This window comes from Telmatherina bonti (genome assembly GCF_933228915.1).
Source record: "Telmatherina bonti genome assembly, chromosome: 7".
In the NCBI taxonomy this organism is placed as follows: Eukaryota; Metazoa; Chordata; class Actinopteri; order Atheriniformes; family Telmatherinidae; genus Telmatherina; species Telmatherina bonti.
In genome coordinates, this window is record NC_136625.1 from 9,560,925 (window position 1) to 9,583,543 (window position 22,619).

Genomic DNA, 22,619 nt, shown 5'->3' on the forward strand with positions numbered 1-22,619 from the left:
TATTTTTTCTTTGAGTTCATCAACGCCATTTTCAGAAAATTATAAAAAATGACACTTTCACTGTCCTGGACTCTGCCTGAATTAAGCCACCGTCTTGTATGGGGCGCATCCAGTAACTTAAAGGTATTTTACAGTCCCTATAATTTACTGAATGTATATTTTAAAAAAAAAAACCCAACTTCTTATCTTTCAATAACCCATAGGTGTTCATCATGAGAATTAAAAAGAAGAGGAAAAAAATTAACTCATTGTCATATAAAAAGGAGATTTATGGAGCCCATCTGGTGATATTTGTGATATAAACTGATCTAATACCAAATTACATACATGTTGAAAAAGAAAGCATCAGATGATTGTTGTCATGCGTTAGCTGTCAAAATATATGGCTATAACATGCATGTAATAATGAATATTAGTTAGGATTGAACAATTCGGACCCGTCCATTACACAGTTTTAATGCACGACGTGCATGGTCCCACACAGCAAACCGTTTATAACAAATGTTTATTTCTTTTTACAAAACTTACTAAATATGCTATACACAATAGTATACTTTTCACGCTGAACAACTGTTGTGAAGCTACAGTGAGTTTCTCTCTGTCACTTGTCACAATCCATCTGATCTGAACCAGCTGATTGGTTGCTATGGTGACGCAGAAGAGATGCAACACTGATGTAACTTATAAACTACTTGTGGATATATCTGAAAACAAGTCAACAAATTGGCATTAAAATTCTCACTGACCATGGTATCGTTTCATTAGGATCACTGTGATGTTAGGATTAGTTCTAGTAATGTAACTAAGTTTACTGTGTTTGCCCAACTTGAAAAGTTACTGCAAGCATCCGACTCAAACACCTCAAGGTGGTTTATTTCAATATGCTGTGATCTATTGTAATTAAAATTAAATAGATGATAAATTATAGTTTGAAATAGGGTGTAAAAAGTGAAGTAAAAAAGTCAAACACAACCGCTTTCGACTTCTATAGTTCTTGTCCTGTAGTGAAAATCCTCGAGAATGAGCTATCTCTCCTTATGCACGATCTTTGATAAGGTTTGTGAGTGTTGGGGAGGGGGGGGGGGCGGTAACGCTGCAGTCACTAACCCCCCCTCCCCTCCCTCAAATATCCAGCGTTATCCGTCGCCGCAGGTCGGCAGGCTGAAGAGTTGCTTTTATTCCACTAACAGGTGTCAGAGACCGGGACAGACATGGCGGGCACGACCGGACCGAAGCGGCAGGACACCCGGAAATTTTTCGAGAATCTTTCTGGTGCTGGTAAATGTATCGCGGTGCTGACCAGCGGGGGAGATGCTCAAGGTAACTCTTAGTTTATAAGACTCTTCTACTTTAGTTACAATCACTGCAGAATAAGTCAGTCCCGACTGAAAGTGTCTGGACTGTTTTGGTCTGTGATAAACGTGTTTGGTTACTTTAAAGAGGCCTGCCAGAGACTCAGTGCCTCCCTAGTTGTTGCTGTAAGGAAGTGTTTTTTTTTTTTCCCCCATCAGCTTTATTGGTAGCTCATATTTAATTTTGGAGATCCGCCAGCTGGAGACATGTCCGGTGTGCGTCTAGAAAGTGCGCAAAGGCAAGAGCAAGGCGCGGTTTCAGAGGAGGAAAAAGTGTTTTATTCGTTTGCATTCACATATGAACATAAAATTGGTTTCCACGTGTATTTTAGCAGCTCTTTGTGTGGCGTTTGATGACTCCCAGGGTCTGTTACGCAACAGCTTTTCCTCCTGTGTTACTCTTTTTGCATGGAGAATGCAGCATTTGGAGCACTTTGCGGTGAAGTTGATCAAAGATTCCCGATGCGCCGCAGAGACGTTCAGGCAGGACGTGGGACGTGTGGGAAAAATGACAAGAATGCAGAAATATCAACAAGTGTTGGAAGGGTGACTCCTTTTGGACATGCTGTCCTTATCTTGCATCCGTCACGACCGCATCCATTTGGGCTGTGCTGCCCGCACAGATGGCGCTCTCTGCGCATCCCCAGAGCGTGCTATCCAACCAAATATTCCCTGGTGTGGGACTGCCACAAAAGCGCAGTCCACGCAGCTGTAAGGTCGCTGAATTATGTTTAAATACAAAGTTTAATAAAGGGCTGTAAGATATATCTTAGTGGTTTTTTTTGTTGTTTTTTAAAAATTTTTTTTTAATTTAATTTACAGATAAAAGTTAGACTAAAAAAATCATCCGACTCTCCTGTCATTATTCTGAACATTAAGTTTATGGTTGGAACTTCCCCTCAGGAAAAGTGGCTCATATCAGAGTTCTTGCGTGGAAACAAGGCACTTGCATCACAGAGGATGAGTCACGACAGGACCAGTGTCAAGCAGCCTTGAGTGGAAAACTAGTACTTCCGTATTAACCTTCAACAATACAATGTAGTCCCGTCAGATTGCGCCCAGTGCGCTTTTATTTTGAAGGAGCGTTGTAATAGTTTCTGGTGACTTTCAGCAAATTGACTCATCCTGTCGCTGAAGGTCGAGCAGCCTACGTGAGGAGCCGGGAGTTGTTATAGTAATGATGAAATGAAAATTGAACATAGAAACAGGCACACTAGGTTTCAGTCTGAAACTCACATGTATATTTAATGATTTAACATCTCTATTAAAATGCTGAAATAATAATAAATAATCATTAAATCTGTCTTTATGGGTGATCAACTTACACTTTTATTTATTTTAATATTGCAGTAAGCACATAATACACCTCAAACATGTTTATATTGTGTATTTTATGTTGCCTTTAAATCATAGAACATACTGTACTCTGCTGTCTACTGCACACATGCACCAGTGAAGTCACAGCTATTGGCTTACAGACTGTTACATAACACAGCGACCCCATAGGCTGCTTTTGGAGTGGAGTGATGTGCTCCTTCTCAGTCTGGCTGCAGCTTTATGCGGCACGAGATGCTCGTGCTGGAGATTGTGGACAACCTTTGTATTCAGCACAAGCTCCTGATGGCAGCAGCTGACTTTTTATAATAGCTGCACCTTTAAACTGTGTGGCCAATGAGGAGACGATGCACAGAGGCAGATTCTTCCGGTTTAAAACAGAACACAGAGGGGCTGGTTTGGCTCAGTTCTCCTGGAGATTCATTTTCAGCTGCATTTGAAGCATTTTGTTTATAATCTCGATCATAACAGGGTTTTATTAGAAGGAAAACATAATTAAAGATTAATGTTGTTTTTGACAGGTGGAAAACCACAACACATTTTTAGTGGGAGCTGTGGATCAGCAGTGAGTCTGTTATGTCAGATTTCTGTGGAAAATTAATAATTTTACAAACATCATTAGATGTTTTGGACAGTTTAATGACTCCACTGATAGATGTGGTGAGCTAAAAACCTGCAGCGCTCGCTTTCAGTTTCCATTCTGTAAGTTTGAAACAGATAAAAAAAAATGAGTTGTAAATAACAAGAATGAGAATCTGAATACTTGTCACTTTAACTTTGTTGCATAATATGTCCATTTTTATTGTGTTATTGATATTTTTATGTAAATGTAAAAGCATCTGTGGTGCAATGATTCTAAGGCACTGGTGTCAAACTCCAGTCATCAGGCATCCTGCAGGTTTTTGTTGTTTACATGCTCCAACACACCTGACAAGAATCTGCTCGATCCATTTGTCCATATGAATCATGTGTGCTTGAGGCAAATAACAAAAACCTGCTGGGTACTGGCCCTCGAGGACTGGAGTTTGATACCCCTGTTCTACGGCAAGTCACATGGATCCCTGTTCATTTATTGTGATTTCTGGTTATTATTTTCGAGTCCCACAGCAGCAGCCATGTTGAATATTTTGGCCTTGGGTTCATGTTTAGATTGAATCCTCTAGAAAGCAAATTAAATAAACACAAACTTGTTTAATTAAATAGTAAAAGACAGTAAATTCTTCCACATTTAATTATAAAATGTTAGTAGTTTTATAAAGAAAACATACTAAAATAATTGGCATAGATAGACTCAGAAAAATGTCAAAATAATTTTAGATACATAAAATAATTATATTGTTCTTGCAGATTTTAGAAATTGAATGTCAGTATTACTAGTAATTGACCATAAACACATAAAAAAAGCCTTTTGTTGCTGTGTTTAGAAAAAACAGCAATGTTTAGATGCAACTTGTTATGATAAACAAAGTAAATAAGAGCAGAGTGAGCAAAAGTGTACATATTATCTCAATTAAATGCATAAAGAAAACTTTTATTATTAATTAAAGCTGGTGCATGATGGGAGAGGATGGATAACCCCAAAGTTACTGAATAAACTGCACAACTTGCATCACATAAATTAATAAATAATTTAAAAAAAAATTAATTATTTTATCTTAAAACATTTTAACAAAACAGCCATTACTTTATTTTTATTGAACATCCTGGCTTTTTGCAGCTACTGGAACAGCAGGATGAACTTTGTTGTGGTTCTGTGGAGAATATGTGCACACACAGCCACCTGCATCATGAGGCGGCACCTGCTGCCTCCCTGCAGTTGTTCTCAAATGTATTCATACCCTCCCCATTAAAGAAGGAAAAAAACGGCTGTCTGGGAAATAAGCTGAAATTGACAAAAGTAATAATACATTTAAAAAAATTATGAAAATTATCACATTATTTTATAATTCTGGTTCAAAATGATAAAAAAAACTAAAAAAAACAAAAACAAATATGGTGAAATAATATCTGTTACATCACTCATGAACTAATATTTTGTTAAAGAGTCCTTTAATGTTTCCGCTACAGTCAGGTGTTTTCTGTACCTCTCAGTCAGACTTCTGCACCTGTTGACAGGTATTTTGTCCCACTGTTCAACAGAAAAGTGCTCTAATTTGTCCAGGACCAATGTATATATATATATATATATATATATATATATATATATATATATATATATATATATATATATATATATATATATATATAGTTATATATATATATATAGTTATATATATATATATATATATATATATATATATATATATATATATATATATATATATATATATATATATATATATATATATATATATATATATATATATATATAGTTATATATATATATATATAGTTATATATATATATATAGTTATATATATATATATATTGCATTGCATTGTTTAAAACACAAATGGTTCATCAATAAAGTGCTCTAATTTCTATATATGTATATGTATATATATATATATATATATACATACATACATATACATATACATATATAGAAATTAGAGCACTTTATTGATGAACCATTTGTGTTTTAAACAATGCAAAATGTTTGTTAATCTTGCTGGTCCAGATTGCACTGATGCAAATATCAGAGTTCAGCTAACACAGTTTTGCTAACTTAGCTACTGTTGTTCTATATGTAGCAAGTTTTTACACCCCTCTAGGGACTCTGTTATTCATATATGTCCCAACTAAAGCATGTGCTGGTAGATAGGACAGACGTCCCAGGGGATGTTTTCTGGACCTAAATTTAGCCACTAACATAAAGCATATTTTATGTGGACCCGTACAATTTTGAGGTATTGGATACACAATATGGATCTTTCATTGGCAAATACTGATTATTCAAACAGAGTGTAGCTGATATCAAACATACATATAATGTAAAATTGTAGGAATTTGCTGCTGTTTACATGCATGTAATGAAAACCATTTTGTTGTCCTGAGTGACTGAATGATTTCTTATGTACAGTGCAGGATTATGTTTAGTATCTTGTTTAGCTGAAGTACTGACCTTTATTATCTGGGGCTGGCAGTGGCTCAGGTGGTAGAGCCACTTGTCTTATGACCTGACGGTCAGTGGTTTGAGTCCTGTCCCCCTACGCTGCTGCAGCCCCGAGGGGGACATGATTGTTCTTTAAGGGTCGGTTCCAAGCCTGGATAAATGCAGAAGGTTGTGTCAGGAGGGGCATTTGGTGTCGAACATGCCAAAACGTTCAACTGTGCGATGATTTACTGTGGTGGTAACTTCATAGGAACAAGCCGAAAGAGAAACAGCAACAAGTGACCTTTAATTTACAGCCTATATTTACTGACACACATTTAAAAAACCTGAATCATTTTGCAAAAACTAACAGAGAGCATTTATGGCGATGTTGTAGGGTTTATAAGTTGTGCTTTATTGTTGTTTAGAACTTTATCCAGAATGATTGAAATCTAACATTGTTTTCATTCGGGATGTACCGATACCAGTATCAGTATCGGCTCAATACCAAGCGTGTGTACTCATACTTGGTATTAAAAGATACCACAACTGATACCCAATACCACACTGGTCAAGCCAGTGCAGATGTGTTTGATGACATGCTTCATATGTTTTCTAAAAGAAATAAATGGCTTGAATGTTAAAATGTGACATTTTTCGTTACACTAAAGTCTAGATCTTTGTTTCAAAACCACACATTTATAGTTATATTTAGGTCAAATGTACCAAATCATTATAAAACTTGTTGAAATAGTTAGATCTGTAATGTTATTATATTTGTATTGGTGAGATAACTTCAGAGAGGATGGGTCATTTATTACAACCTGATGAAATCTTACACAGTTATAACAGCATTAATAACCATAGTCACAATAATGTTCACATAAACAGATTAGATATCGGCAAATATCGGTATCTGCAGATAATCAAGTTTCAGATATCAGTATCAGATCGGAACTCCCAAAAAGTGGATCAGTGCATCCCGAGTTTTCATTGTCTCAGTTTTTATTTAAATACTGAGTTTTATCACAAGCTTTCTATTAAATGAGCTTTCAATTATAGCACACCCAAAATAAATCTCCACATTATTACTATTAAAAATATTGTTCCATGCTGATGTGTCTGCTTTCAGTTGTTGTTCACCGGTGTTGTGGAATAATTGGTAGCTGACCTGATTACCGACTTGTCTCGACTGAAATGACGGCGAAACGAAGGCATAAAGCTACGTATTGTTCATGATTATGCCTGTGTGTGAACGCAGCGAGGAAAGTATAAATGCGTTCTTTTCTCCAGTGTACAAGCTGCAGCGTGATGTTATAATTCATCATGAAGGGATACAGACTCCCGCCTTACCCGCTTGTCTTCACAAACACTATTTCCACCTCACAAATACGCCCGGAATAAAAACAAAAGCAAAGTGACAGAGTTCTGCATGAAGTCAAAGTAAAACAATGAAGTAGAGTAAAGAGAGAAGAAGATCTGTTTTACTGGAGGCCTCTGCCAGAACAAAAATGGCTGAACGGAAAGGACCTGATGGAGGTTATAACAAGAGATGGGTAGATCACAATCAAGAGGCTGAAAGCAAACAAAAGGACAGAATCGAAGCAGCATCTGAGTGGATGAAGAGCAGCTTCCAGAAGCAGACCGCGAGGCAGACGGCAAAGAGGGAACTCAAGTTTTTAATGATTCACTCATGAAAATTCTCTGTTTGAGCAGGAAAAGCAACAAGTCAGGAAAAAACAATACAAATATGAACAGGGACATGGATCTGGATCAGGATCTGGAACTGGATAAGGATCTAGATCGGGATATTGATCTGGAACTGGATCTAGATCTGGATTTGGAACTGCATCTGGATATTGATCTGGATCTTGATCTGGAACTGGAACTGCATCTGGATCTGGATCTGCAACTAGATCTGGATCAGGATCCGGGACTGGATCAGGATAAGGATCAGGCTCTGGAACTGGAACTGGAACTGGATCTGGATCTGGATCTGGATCTGGATCTGGATCTGGATCTGGATCTAAAACTGGATCTGAATCTGGATCTGGATCAGGATCGGGAACTGGATCGGGATCTGGAGCTGCATCTGGATCTGGATCTGGATCTGGAACTGGATTAGGATCTGGATCTGGATCGAGATCAGGATCTGGATCTGGTTTAGGATCTGGAACTGGATCTGGATCTGGAGCTGCATCTGGATCTGGATCTGGATCTGGAACTGGATTAGGATCTGGATCTGGATCGAGATCAGGATCTGGATCTGGTTTAGGATCTGGAACTGGATCTGGATCTGGATCTGGAACTGGATCAGGATCGGGAACTGGATCTGGAACTGGATCGGGATCTGGAGCTGCATCTGGATCTGGATCTGGATCTGGATCTGGATCTGGATCTGGAACTGGATTAGGATCTGGATCTGGATCGAGATCAGGATCTGGATCTGGTTTAGGATCTGGAACTGGATCAGGATCTGGAACTGGATCAGGATCTGGAGCCACATCTGGATCTGGATCAGGATCGGGAACTGGATCTGGATCTGGATCAGGATCAGGATCTGGATCTGGATCTGGAACTGGAACTGGATCAGGATCAGGATCAGGATCTGGATCTGGATCTGGATCTGGAACTGGAACTGGATCAGGATCAGGATCAGGATCTGGACCACAATAACTGGGCAGGGAGCAAAGAAAACAGCAAATATACTGAGAGACCTAAAACACATGACAGTAAGTGTGTACAATCAGTAAACTAAAACGAGGAGAAATACAGGAAATCAAGCTTTAAGGATCAAAGTTTAACAAAATCAGAAGTTAAAAACAGAAAAAATTAATTTATTATAAAAACGGTTTCTATGTTTTTATTCTCTTACAATAAACCATTTATTTCTCCACGCTGGAGCGCCACAAACGTGGTATTTTTACCACAGTGAAGGGACAAACAACTGCATGTGAAGTGAGACCCTCCCAGGTTTAAAACTAACTTTGTTTGTAAGGTTCTGTTTAGGTGAAATAAAAGACGCATATTACAAGGTGTATATTTACCTGTGGTGCAGTCATCGCTGCACCTGATGCTGCCGGATCTCCTAAAAAATCAGAAAACCAAACAGCGAAAACATTTACATCATGAAAAATTCCATCTTTATCTGGAAGAGATGGATGTCTGTGCTGCAGATTAGGTCAGACTAACTTGTGACAAGATAATTCAGAGGAAAACACACATATGTACAGATAGCACACGGTATGCTGGCTTCGCTAAAACAGCATCTGGAAGCCTGAAGCGGCACATGAGCCATCTGCCACCTTGTTTCAGAAACTTACAAAACAATGTGTGATGATTCATTTTCTTCCTAAAATACTAACACATTTTCCCAGCAATGTCAGAGCAGCTTTTACAACGCAGATACAGGTATTTATAGTACTTCAATTAAAGGATATTGGAAAAAAAAACCAACTAAAAACAGGTTTTCTGTGCACATTCATGGTTTTTGTTGTTTATGCATCCAGGTGTGAGTTCTAGCTGCAACATGCCTGTTTCTTTTATTATTACAGACAAATATCTTGTGTAAATTTAAAGCATATTTTTGTTTGTTGATGTGACGTATAATCATCTGTGTGCCTCTTTAGGAAGTTTACACTTTTCTCCCACTTTTCTTGTTGAGCTGCATCTTTTCAATGCAATGCTGTGTGAAACATCACTGAGCGTCTGTTTCAGTTATGTAAGCACATTTATTAAAAACATTTTTATCCATTTTATCCATTTTTATCCCAATAATTACACAGTAAGCCACAGTTATACAACGTGGTCTTCAGTTTTTTGCACCGAAGCACACCAGCCTCAGCTGGTAATGCTGCCTGAGCGCAGCCTGAAGTGGGACACCGCCATCCCATACGCATTCTGCAGACACGGGTCCGTGAAAGGGACGGGCTGTTAGCAGCATGTGGTGTGGGAGGAAATTTGGCGACAGGGTCGCGTCAGCTGTGCGGGGCAGCTTGTGCCTTGCTACTGGCACAGAGAGTAGGTACAGATCTTTGTAAGATCTGTACCTACATAACTCACAGCGAGCTGGACTTGGATGATACCAACCTCCCTCTGCTGTTCATGTAAAAGTACCTCTGTTTTCCCAAACCCTTCTGAGATTTAAAGCTTGTCCCATTTCTAATTGCACTAAGTGCTCCGACAGACTCTTTTGTGTCTTGGCACAACATCCGCAGGGGCACTCTACTTCTGCCTTGTCTCTCAGCCTGACTCCATGATGACCTTGCCGTTGTCTTGTGGCATGTCTGGCTTTTTCCACTCCCTGTTTATGCTGCTGTTTTCAGCTCACTGTAGTGGAAACTAGAGGAGGAACAAAGGCTGTCATGATCTCAGGTTTCCACTAAAAGATAATAATAGTAAAGAGAACAAGAACCGTGTTATTAGATATCTACTGAAAGTTTGGAAACAAAAATGATAATTCTTGTAGTATTAATCAATCTTAGCACAATCGTTAATGTTTTTTATGCACAGAAAAGTCCTGTTAAAAGTTACTTGTTATTGTCTTTTCAACTGACACAAAATTTCATGTAAAATTTTGAACACCTTTAATCATTATATTGAACGAATAAAATGATTTATTCTAATCATCTTTATCTAAAGTCTTTACACCCTCACCTGGCATGCTTTTCACTCTACTTAATTTGCATAACGTATGAGGGAATCATGGTAAATTAGCATATCTAAAATATGTGCATTAAAATATTTCTTAGCAGCTATTTTTTCCCATTGCACATTTTTATGCCAACATAAAATATACCGGTGAAAAAACGTGGTATAACAGATGCTCAGTTTGGCTGAAATAACCAGCTAACAGTAAGCAACAACACTTGGGCTGGTTTCCTGCAACAGATACCACATAATGAGTTATAGCTCATTAGTTATCTTCTCCAACTTCTCCAGCTTCATATCATCCAGTTTGGACCTTTTTTTTGTAACTTTGTTGGAGCTGTAAAGCGGTGGAAGTTAGACGGGTTTCTGAACTTTCATATACACAGAGGATTGTTCAGTCAAAATCTGGCAACGTTTGTTGCTTTTAAGCAATAGTTCTCAAACAGGAGCTAGGAGCCCCAAGATAACGTAGGTTGGGGTTTGTGTCTCCACCTCTCCTACCTTCACTTCCACTCCCACTCGATGACTTAGTGATTAATTGTGTGACGTATCAAATGAGTCATCTTGCAGCGTCCTCTAAATGTAAGGCTGGAAAGCTGTTATCAGTAAGAAGGATGAAGTTACTTTTGGTTGACTGTGTTTACCAAAAATTGGCTTCTGTTGCTGAGAAAATACCAAATTTGAAAAATTGGTAAAATACCAACCATATTATTGTTGTTTCGCGATGCCAGATGATACAAATTCTGAATATCAGGCTTAAAAAGGGTCAAAATGTTTATAAATAAGAGTGACAAATTGCTTTTTGGTGTTTCAGCACTGTGACAAAGCAGCTACATGCTAAAACTGAGCTTCTGTTGCAGAGATAATGTCAAATTCTTATTTTTGATATGGCATGTTAACTTTGTTGTTTATTAATTAAGGTGTTAAAAAAATCATCTACAGATTTATTTCGGCTTCCTTTTTTTTTTTTTTTTTTTTTTTTTTTTTAATCTAGGCTCTTTATTTTTTTACAAATACCAGACGACCCCCAGAAATGGTCTTGTGACCCCACGTTTGATAACCACTGCTTTTGTGCAGCACAACAGAACTTGGATTTTCTGACTCAGTTGCCCCCTCATGACAGCTAATGTGGCACCTGTCTTGAATTCTGGCTCTTCTCTGAGCTCTCTCCAGCCAGTAAAAGTCTGTCAGATGTAGACTGTTGTCTTATCTCTTATTCTGTCACTTTTTCTCCTGTTTTTCTTTGCTTCTTGTGATAATGTTTCTTTGCCCGATCAGCCGCGATGCACATTCCAAACAGCCACGGTGTTGATATTGACGATGCCATAAAGTATAATGTCATACATGGCTGGAAAGTGGTGAGGTTCTCTGCTCAGGGTCACTGCAGGGTAAAAACCGCTACGTGAATGTGCATCATGAGGTCAGCATGCCATTAAAACCAGTCTGGAGTTCTCAGTTTTAAGGCGTGAAAGTTATGTAGTATTATTTCAAGAGTTAGGTGAATTTGTTTTGAACTTAGAGTGCTGAAGACACAATAATGAATTAACAAAGTTATACTATAAGTACCGCCCTGTGGTGGCCTGGCGACCTGTCCACGGTGTACCTTGCCTCTTGCCCCATGATTTCTGGGATAGTCTCCATCTTTTCGTGACCCTGAATTGGAGCAAGCGGTCAAGAGGACTGATGGATGGATGGATAGATGGATGGATGCCATAAGTACCTGGGTACCAGTTGAACATGGTTGTGCTAATCAGGTGGAAGTGTTAGCACCTGTGAGGGAGTGTGTGTGTACATGTGTCTGCACCTACTGGCGTGTGATATGGTCAACAAAGAAAAACTAAAAGGTCATTAAGAGAGATGGGGGATGATGGTAGTGATGTGTCAAAGGTTGAATGGGAGAGGGGGTGGAGTGGTAACAAAACCAAGCAAAGACCTGGACTGGTTAAACAACACAATAAATTCTTCTTTCTCTCTACCTTCCACCTCTCCTTTCATCTCCCAGCACAGAAGTCCTGGTGGTGTTGTGGCAGGTTTTAGGGACTCCAGTAGGGACAGGATCTTAAAACAGGCCAAAATAGTCTGGCACGCTCTTCAAAATAAAGGTTAGGATTTACTTTTTGATAATAACCCTGCACTGAAATCTTGAAAAACGTTGTACCTGGTGTTTTCCCAATCCTTCAGACGTTGTCTTCAGACGTTTGTAGGAGTGGCCCATGACGTACTCGCGTCCAATTATATGATGGGTTGAGTAAGTTGGGACAAAAAAAGAGGGAGAATAGAATAAAAATCACCATAAAAATAGTCAGTGTAGTAGTATAATATTTACACCGTCAAAATATCACTATAAATATTCATGCAAAAGTGTGGTGAACTAGTTTTATGTCTTATTTTACAGCAGTTTGTTGTTTGTAAAAAAAAAAAAAATTGTCTAAGTTGTTGAGAAAACTCAAAGTCTACAAGTAAAAGCATCACTACGTACAGCGTCCATATTAACCACTGATGATTCTGTCCTCCCCAAAACTGTGTGATAATCGCACACATAGAAAAAACTGCTTATTCAATATAAGATCCCTCAATTCCTGATTTGCATGAAGCAACATCCCTTCAAGGCTGTTTTTGGTCAAACAAGCATGTAAACAAATACACCAAAATCCTGCATCCAAAACCAAAAGGCTCAATTTAGTACAACCAACATGGCTGCAATGATACTGTGAATAAGATTTAAGGTTTCCAAATTTTAAATAAACCACTGAAGCATAAATTAAAGTAGAAAAAGTGTCTTGCTTTTTGCTGTTTGGGAGGCGTATATTAAGAGATAATCTGCAGTTATAACCATGTTTCAGTTTCAGACTCCTTCATCCAGTAGACCAGAATAAGCACCGATGTCTGCGCCAAATTTCAGACACGTGGACGAATAAACAAGTTTCACCATTAAGTATCATAATATAATTAATGAAATCTCTGCTGTTGTCTCCTTTCCCAGGAATGAATGCTGCTGTCCGGGCCGTCGTCCGAATGGGCATCTATGTGGGAGCAAAAGTCTACTTCATCCATGAGGTGAGGCGCGACTCAGACGTTGCCTCGGGAGAGTCTGCACTTTCTGTCACACTCAGCAGGGAACTAAATCAGTACTGACAAGGCTTCTTTACTGGCCGCTGACTGCTGGAAAGCCATGAAGAATGCGGAGGAGTTTTACTGTTTGTTTGATTTTCCTTCAAACGGTGCATTTGTAACATCTCAAAGTAATCCAGTTAGTTCAGGAAAAGAAAGAAAGTCATCCGTAGACGTTACAGGGTAACACGAATATGAATAAGTTAGTTATTTCAAACATAAAGGTAATATTTTATTATTCAGAGACCATGAGATAAAAGTTCAGTTTTGAGGTTAGCTCCCTTTTTTAAATCCACATCACTTTTATGTCATTTAATGACTACAGATATGTATGTTTTCTGTACATTTTAAGTTTGTAATTCATCAAAACTGAGATTAAAGTGTATGATTTTGAGTGAAGAAAATCTGTTTATTTTTAGCCTGAACAGCCAAGAACTTCATTCTTCTTTATGCTTATATTCTAACCCCAGAAATGCTGTTAGAGAACATCAGCATGTCTAAAACATGCAATCAGTCTGCTCAGTTTTGAATTAAAAGAATGTTTGCTTTCATTGATGGATGAAATGTGGTTTACAAGTGGATGTAATGTTTGAAGTGAAGGTAGAAAACAACCAGACCAGGAATGCCCAGATCTGCTCCTCGAGATCTACCATGCTGCAACTTATGGATGCAACTCTTCTCCAACACACCTGAATAAAATTAATGTCTTGTTACAAGGCCTCGGAGGAGCAGGATGACATGCATATTCAGGTGTGCTGGACATGGGTTGCAACTAAAAGTTAATAGGAGAGCATGAGGACCGGACTTGGGCACCCCTGAACTAGACTTATGTGTGGCTCATAAAATAACAGGAATGGTTTAGGACAGGAATCCTCAATCCAGGTCCTCTAGGACCGGTGTCCTGCAGGTTTTCCAAGTGTCCCAGCTGCAAGAGACCTATTTAAAATCAATATGTATTTAGCAGACATGTGCAGACCATAGACTGTATATAAAAAGATGGACGTAGCCTCCGTGACGTCACCCATAGGTTTCTGAAGATCTGAATTGAAGCTCGGTGGGCGGTTCCTACTATCACCATCTTAGCAGGGGCATGCGTGTCGTCTCGCCTGGAAAATACATGGGCAAAGAGGTGGAGCTGAGAGGGGGGGGCTGCGAGCGTCATGGTGGATGATTGACATCGAGCGAGCTCCGAGCTTTCTGTAGCTAAAAGCTAACCGAGCTAACTCGGAGCTAACTCGGAGCTAACAGGAGCTAACCAGCTAACGGAGGTAAGCAGGCTAAAGCTAAGTCACTTTGCTAACCGTCTTAAAACCGTGGTTGTTCTACGTTCTTCTGACTTGAAGCCGGAGATCGGGTACCTGTCAATCAAAAGGACACACCTCTAAATATGCCAAACTTCGAGATTAAATTACTTCTAAACAGGTGAGTTAGAAAAAATTCACTCCCCCCACAGTTGTTATGAAGGTAAACCTGACCTATAAACTGAAAATGGATTTTTGGCTGTAAACATGTTTATTTCTGTCGTGAAGTTGGTCTTTTTAACATGGGAGTCTATGGGGATTTGCTCTGTTTTGGAGCCCCTAGTGGATGAAGGTGGAACTGCAGTTTTATGCACTTCCACATTGGCTTCACTTTTAACCACCGGAGGTTTTGAGTCTGGTGTGTTCCAGCAGGGACACTAGGAAAACCTGGAGGACACTGGGCCTTGAGGACCAGGACTGAGGATCCCTGATGTAGGATTCCTGTTCCAGCTACAGTTGCTACACAGACAGAACATTTCCCAGAAGCAACATGACATGGAGGTGGTGAACGTACCTACAGAATGACTGGGAGGTTCTGTACAAGAAGCAGAGTCAGATGAAGGCCCCTCATTTTGTCCCTGATTAAACTTTGTATTATTATTCAGTCAGTTCAGCAAGAATTTAGTCTAAAGGTGAATATTTTTTATCAGCATTTACATAAAAATAAAAAAATAGCTTTTACTTTTTAACTTAATACACACACACACACCGGGTTGCAGTCTTAATGTTATGTGCTATATGTACCATAATGTTATAGTAAATACTGTTGAAGCAGGACCTGCCCGTGTGTTTTTTTTTTTTTTTTTTTCAGCAAAACACTTAAATGCAAACAGGCAGATATCTAGGCACCTTTAGTTCTCTGCTCAACCTCACAGTGGTTTCATCAGACACATATAGTGTGACTCACAATGTCGGGAATTTTTACAGTGTGCCTTGAAAACTTTGCTATTAGCTGTCAATTTCATTCAAATAAAATATCTAGCCAAGTTGCTGTAAAAACAACCAAAAGTAAACCCCATGAAAAGGCTTGTTATGCATTCAGAACCATCAAAGTATGCAGCAGTGCATAGAAGTCCTTCCACCTTGTAATTTAATGGACATAAAATAACACCTTGAAACTTTCTGGATGTTAGTATTTCAGTCAAAAATTAGAAGTCTAGTGCTTTTATTCAAGCTTTTGAAAAAGTTCCTCTTTTAATTATTGATAAAAACTCTCATTCTGTCTCCATGTCATGTTTTCAGCTGGTTTTCCATCTTCAGTGTAAGCTGTCACCAGATAGAAATTCATACCCTCCATAGGGCTGCTATATATTTATATCCTGTTGCCAGCTTGACAGGTGCTTGGCTTACACAGATACTGTACAGGCAACACAGTTTGCATGGCATTTAACACCTTCTTTGTTGTTTATGCTGAGTGACAGATCAGAAATGCTGTGAAGTATCAGTTTACCTCAGAGTTCAGTCTGGATCATTCATAGTTAAATAAGGTTTTGTTTTATATTGTAGTAACACTTCAGTCAGTCAGATATAATCTATTAAATTAAAGAGTATTTCCATACTCTTACAAGCCCTTAAAGTGAAAAAATTCACACTTAATGGGAATTTAAGTAGAGTTTTATAACAATAATTCTATCATGCAAATAGTTTCAGTTGCTTCATTTCTAGAGTGAATCTAGATAAAGCTTCTGTAACATCCAACTTTTCATCGTCTGCGCACATCAAGCTACAGCAGCTCATCTCAAAGGAACAATAAAATACATTTTCGTGGACATTTTTCATTGGTTTATAAAATGTGTAGTTTGTAATTGGTATGACACCTCTGACAACAGACATGATCTGGTTTTGCTGTGGATATAATTGGATTACCAGGGGCTGGATACATCCTTCACTGACTGCACTGTCATGCTCATCAGTGTAACCACTGGACTGTGAGTAATGACAGCTAAGTGCTGTGATCCTGTTTTTTTTTTTTTTTTTTGGATAGGACCTCTCCTGTGCCTTTAAGCCTTCAGCATAACACTGCAGCCATGGAAACAGGGGCTCCCAAAATAATCAGAGCCTTGATAAAAAAAAACACTGTGTAGGAGACTTTATCGTTGTCAATACCAACAATCCTTCATGGTTTGCTGAATTGATTTAATTACATTTTTGACTAATTGACCATCATTTTAAGGCTTAATTAAAGTTGACTGTGGTGGGAGTCAAACCCACAACCTTTGAATCCCTTCTTTCTCATTTAAGTAGAAGTTTATTGTTCCACAGAACCCTGCTGTTGTACTGATCCCTGTCTGTACCAAGTCAGTGTGCACTCACCAGCCTTAGACACAAATTACTATTACAAATTACAGCCAATCACAAGGCAAGTGCTCACTAAGTTAGTGTAAATGTGGATACAACAACCTTTGGGATTTGGATAGGGAGATTCTAAACATGGATGTGCAGTTGAAACCTTGAAAGGGAAATCTTAAGCTTTCTTTTAAAACTTTAAGTAACACAGTCCTCTCAGGGTTCAAACTGCATATCATCTTTGATTATTATCAAGTTTGGTTTTCAAACAAGGACTTCCCTGTAGAAGTTGACTCTGGTGGGACTCAAACCCACAACCTTTGAATCTCACCTGACTATTAGAAGTCCAGCCTGCTGTCCGTTGCACCACAGAACCACTTTATGAGGCTTTTCTGCTGATTTCACATGACATTTCTCATATAATTGTAGTTTATTTTTATAAAACTTTTCTTATGAACACTATGATCATGCACTCCATTAAAAGAAATAGCTTATCCATCCATTTTCTATTCTGCTGAAGTCTATCAGGCAGGGTAAACGCTGGACAGGTTTTCAGTTCATCACAGTAGAAGAAACTGGATCTTATTTGAAGTGTGCAGCAACACAAACTGTATGTAGGGTTCCATGTGATATCTGCTGTGCAAGATCAATGCAAGTTTCTTTTTTATTTGCATGATGAAGTGGTGTTTGTGGATGTAGCTACGCATTATGGGCCTCAAGGTTTCCCAAAGTAATTTCCTGCCTATTTGATTCATCAGCTATTGATAAATAATGGTTCTTGATACAGTGTGAGATATCAGGGATCAGATGTGAAACTGTAGGCTTGGTCCCTCGCCTTTAAGACCTTGAAATTGTTCCTGATTACTTTAACTGTTTCATAATATTTTTTAAAGATTAAGAAATGTACAATATGTCATTCAAAACACTTTTTGAACTGTTGAGTGAGTTTCGCAAACATTTGTTGATAAACTGGAGAATCTCTACCAGTCTCTACCAGAAAGATTTTATATATCCCTTGCGCCACAGAGCCTCTGTTAAAGCACATTTACAGTGTGTTGAGACACTGTCCATAGTCTAGTTTCAAATCCTTACATGACTATTGCAGCTTAGAATTTACAATGGTCTCTGAAAACAATCATGTTCAGTCACATTTACAAAAATATATTTACAAAGAAAACTAAGTTGATGACGCAAAACATTAAATATCTTGGATTTATTTGCTTCAATGAAATGAAAGTCAAAGTAAATTTTAAAAGGTATGGTTTTTTTGCAGTTTTATTTTCTAAACTTTTAACTGTCATCCTGTGAACTGTTGTGAATATGTTTTGTTCTTTTTTTTTTAATCTCTCAGGGATACCAGGGCATGGTGGACGGTGGTGACAACATCAAGGAGGCAACGTGGGAAAGTGTCTCCAGCATGCTACAAGTGGTGAGCAGAGCTTTTTACTTTAGATTCAGGTCACACACAAACACATTCCATGTCTGCTCTCATGTGCCATTAACAATGACAGTCTTATGTGCCGCAAACAGCGACACAAATTCAGTTTGCATGAATGAAGCTCATTCTCTAATAAGGTTTCAGTTATAGCTTGAAGTACAGCATTGTGACATTCTTTTGAAGGAATTAACAACCATTTTGGTTGCTATATTCAGAATTTTAGCATTTAAGACAAAGGTTTAGTTCTCCCACTTTACCGAGATTCATCCACTTTCTAATTAAAAGTTGAACAAAACATATGCAAATTGTACTTTAGCACACAAGCTGACCTCCACAGAACCTTTGCCTAACTGGTAATACTAAATTCTTAGTGAGAAATGAAAGGTTGTTGGAGCACGTGTTTTCACAAACTCCTTTGGAAATGGTGTTCAGCATGATAACTAAACGCAGTCATACATTTGCTTTTATCAGAGTATTCTCTACTATTGACTCCTGAAAGTGTGTTGAAAAAAAAATCACTGGATTATCAGTATCTGTATCTCATCAGTTTATTAGAAGTCCAATGTGCTGTCCATTGCGCCACAGAGCCCTGCAGTTGGGGTTTTACAGTGCCATTCTTAATTCTGATACCATATTGAAAATATACATAAAATATACATAAAATCACTAGGTCAGTTTTGAAAAAGATTTAAGAAAGCAATAATTATGATGAAAATTTCCATGAGGTGAATGAGAGCTGCTTACATATCAAATAAGTCTATATCTCCTCAGTCCTGCTTTTCTTAAGCTTTATCGGTATTCAGATTTGCCCTTGGGTAAAAATACTGCACCACAGAGTGTCTGTTCTATGGAAAATCAGTGTGCTTAGTCATTTTTAGGCTAGATTGAAAGTGACTCTGGTGGGACTCGAACCCACAACCTTTGAATACCTTCTTATATGTCTAACTAGAAGTCCAATGCGCTGTCCATTGCGCCACAGAGCCCTGCAGTTGAGGTTTATCAGTGTCATTCTCCCTTCTGATACCGTATTGAAATCATACATGTTACATAGTTTAGAGAATGAAAGGTTGTTGGAGCATGTGTATTTACAAGCTCCTGTGGAAATCATGTTTGGCATGATAACTAAAGCAGTCAGACATTTATTTTAGTCAGAGTATTCTCTACAATTGAATCTCTGAAGTGTGTTGAAAGAAATCACTACATCAGTTTAGAAGATTTAAGAAAGCAATAATTATGACAAAACTTTCCATGAAGTGAATGAGAGCTGCTTATATATCAAATAAATCTGTATTTCCTCAGTACTGCTTTTCTTAAGCTTTATAGGTATTCAGATTTTCCCTTGGATAAATGTACTGTTTCCATTGGAAGTCTGTGTGCTTAGTCATATTTAGGCTGAATTGACAGTGACTCCGGTAGGACTCGAACCCACAACCTTTGAATACCTTCTCATATGTTTTACTAGAAGTCCAATGCGCTGTCCATTGCGCCACAGAGCCCTGCTGTTATGGTTTTATAGTGTCATTCTCGCTTCTGATAGTTCAGAACTGTTGTAGGAGCACTTCTGGAACTCTTCTGGAAATGGAGATCGGCATGATAACTAAAAACAGACAGACTTTTGCTTTTGTCAGAGTACTTTCTACTATTGACTCCTTAAAGTGTGTTGAAAAAAAAGATCTCTGAAGAAAGTTGTTTCCTCAGTACCTTTTTATTTCTCAAGCTAAATTATATTCAGATTTTCTCTTTGTTTTTTAGTCATGTTTTTTTTTTTTTATTTCCTCAGGGTGGCACAGTCATTGGCAGTGCCCGCTGTAAAGAGTTTCGCACCCATGAGGGACGTTTGAAAGCTGCTCACAACCTTGTGCAGCACGGTATCACCAATCTGTGTGTAATTGGTGGAGATGGCAGCCTGACTGGAGCCAACCTGTTCAGGGAAGAGTGGAGTGGCCTGTTGAATGAGCTCCTTGAGCAAGGTGATTGTTGAAGAAACTTTTTTCAACATTGCACATCAAAGCACTGTAACTTCACAGACACTTTTTTTTATCTCCCTGTATTTAAATTTGTCTGTCAGGTCTGATTGACGAGGAGGCAGCCCGCACTAACTCTGTGCTCCACATTGTCGGCATGGTCGGCTCCATTGACAATGACTTCTGCGGCACAGACATGACCATTGGCACTGATTCAGCCTTGCATAGGATCATTGAGGTGGTGGACGCCATCATGACCACTGCTCAGAGGTAAAGAAATACATAACTTGAAGATGTGAAACCCATTCCAAGAAAAGTATTTTACACTTATTTTTTTTTAGAATTTTTGACATCTTTTTGTTTTGTTTGTTTGTTTTTTTGTTTTTGTTTTTTTTCAGCCACCAGAGGACCTTTGTGCTGGAGGTCATGGGCAGGCACTGCGGGTGGGTTTATTTAATCAGAAAAATACTAAAGTCACTTTATATTTAGGAATAGATATTAGAAGTAAATGTAAAATTCTGTGTGTGTGTGTGTGTTTAGATACCTGGCTCTTGTCAGTGCTTTGGCGTGTGGAGCAGACTGGGTTTTCTTTCCAGAAATGCCTCCAGAAGATGGCTGGGAAGACACCATGTGCCAGAAACTGTCAGAGGTAATGCAATGTGTATACACACAATTTAAAAGTAAAACCTAATTCCACAAGATAAACAAGTACAAGTTTCAGTGTTTTAATTAGAACCTATTTAAGATAAATTGTCCATTTTGTGTTATGCTGATTAGAGTTGACATTTGAGAGTATGTTTCCATGGTGATGTTCTCCAGTGTGAACTGATTGACTTTCATGACGCTGAGGATTTAACCTGAAGTAACCCCAATAACCTGTGATTTCTGCTTTGTTGTACTGTGTCTAGGATATATACAGAGGATTTTACTTGTAAAAATGCAAAAATGGCAGGATTTGAACCTACAACGAATAGATCACTGCATTGTGCTTAGCTAGAGTGCCAACATGCTATGCATCTATTTTACACCACCCACAATAGCAGGAACGTTGGTACACATGACTCAAGGTCTTAGGTAGCATCTGCCATTAAAAAAAAAAAGCACTGCCTGTGTTTAAATAGTGTAATACCATCTATCCATCCAACTATTCATTATGTATACCTGCTTTTATCTAATTTAGGATTCTGGGGGGCCTGGCATTGCTTACAAACATCTGGTTGCAACTCATCATTATTATATCCATTCTCCGGTTTTCAGGGTTAAGTAATTTTTACAACCCAATGAGTAAACAAAGTAAATAACAAATTCAGGCCAAGCTAATTAAGCATTAAAGTTTGTTTTCAGTGTTTCAATTGTATAGTGGGGAGTTATAAGTTAATGTGCTGCTGTTTGGACGTTCTCACTTCAACAGTTTTTGAAGTTTGAAGTTTCACCACTTTGTTTCTCATCAAAAGTCAAAAAGAATTGAAAACTAGATGTAAGTTCAAAATTGTTATGTTTAAGATGAACTTTGACTATGGTGGGACTCAAACCATCAAACAAAAGTTGTGCTCTAGAACCTTGAACTATTATTTGTCACAGACGCTGTGTTATTAAAAATTTGCTGTGCATAAACTCCATTCAGGGCTGCAACATACATCAGTGTAATGCTTATCAATGACTCTTGAAAACATGTGACTATCTATCTTAACTCTCCACTGCCACATGGGCCAATTCCCAAAATTTAGAGCAGCCTAACCGTAGATGCATGTCAGTTTTGTTTTTGCTCTGACATGAGAAACTACTCATTGAAAAAGTCTTGCTGTGAGAGAACTTTGTTACACATTGAGCATTTATGTTTGAAAACTATTTAAACTCACAATGTGTCCATGTCAGCAAGTTGAACTTTACTTGTAAAAGTTCAGCTTTGGTGTTCTTGATATTTAAGTTTATTTAAAAGTGACTCTGGTGGGACTTGAACCCACAACCTTTGAATTCCTTCTTGGAAGTTTTAACTAGAAGTCCAATGCGCTGTCCATTGCGCTACAGAGCCCCTGAAAACAAATGCTTACGAACTGTGTGATCAAGATTTTGTGCATAATTAATGGGACTAGATCAGGAGTGTCCTCAAGGGCTGCCGTCCTGCAGGTTTTTGATGTATACCTGCTT

General features: G+C 38.3%; 1 protein-coding gene across 5 annotated transcripts in view; it reads left to right on the forward strand.

The window, feature by feature from the left end:
• The first annotated feature begins 1,147 nt into the window (after nt 1-1,147).
• LOC306758293 (ATP-dependent 6-phosphofructokinase, platelet type-like) overlaps nt 1,148-22,619 on the forward strand; it is a 49,940-nt gene continuing 28,468 nt past the window's right edge. For all 5 annotated transcript variants that reach the window (XM_079243579.1, XM_079243575.1, XM_079243576.1 and 2 more), the window contains exons 1-7: nt 1,148-1,320; nt 13,355-13,428; nt 18,421-18,498; nt 20,288-20,477; nt 20,576-20,741; nt 20,870-20,914; nt 21,012-21,120. In XM_079243579.1, coding sequence (XP_079099705.1) covers nt 1,212-1,320; nt 13,355-13,428; nt 18,421-18,498; nt 20,288-20,477; nt 20,576-20,741; nt 20,870-20,914; nt 21,012-21,120 — 771 coding nt within the window. In that variant the 5' untranslated portion in view covers nt 1,148-1,211. The remainder of the gene's footprint in view (nt 1,321-13,354; nt 13,429-18,420; nt 18,499-20,287; nt 20,478-20,575; nt 20,742-20,869; nt 20,915-21,011; nt 21,121-22,619) is intronic.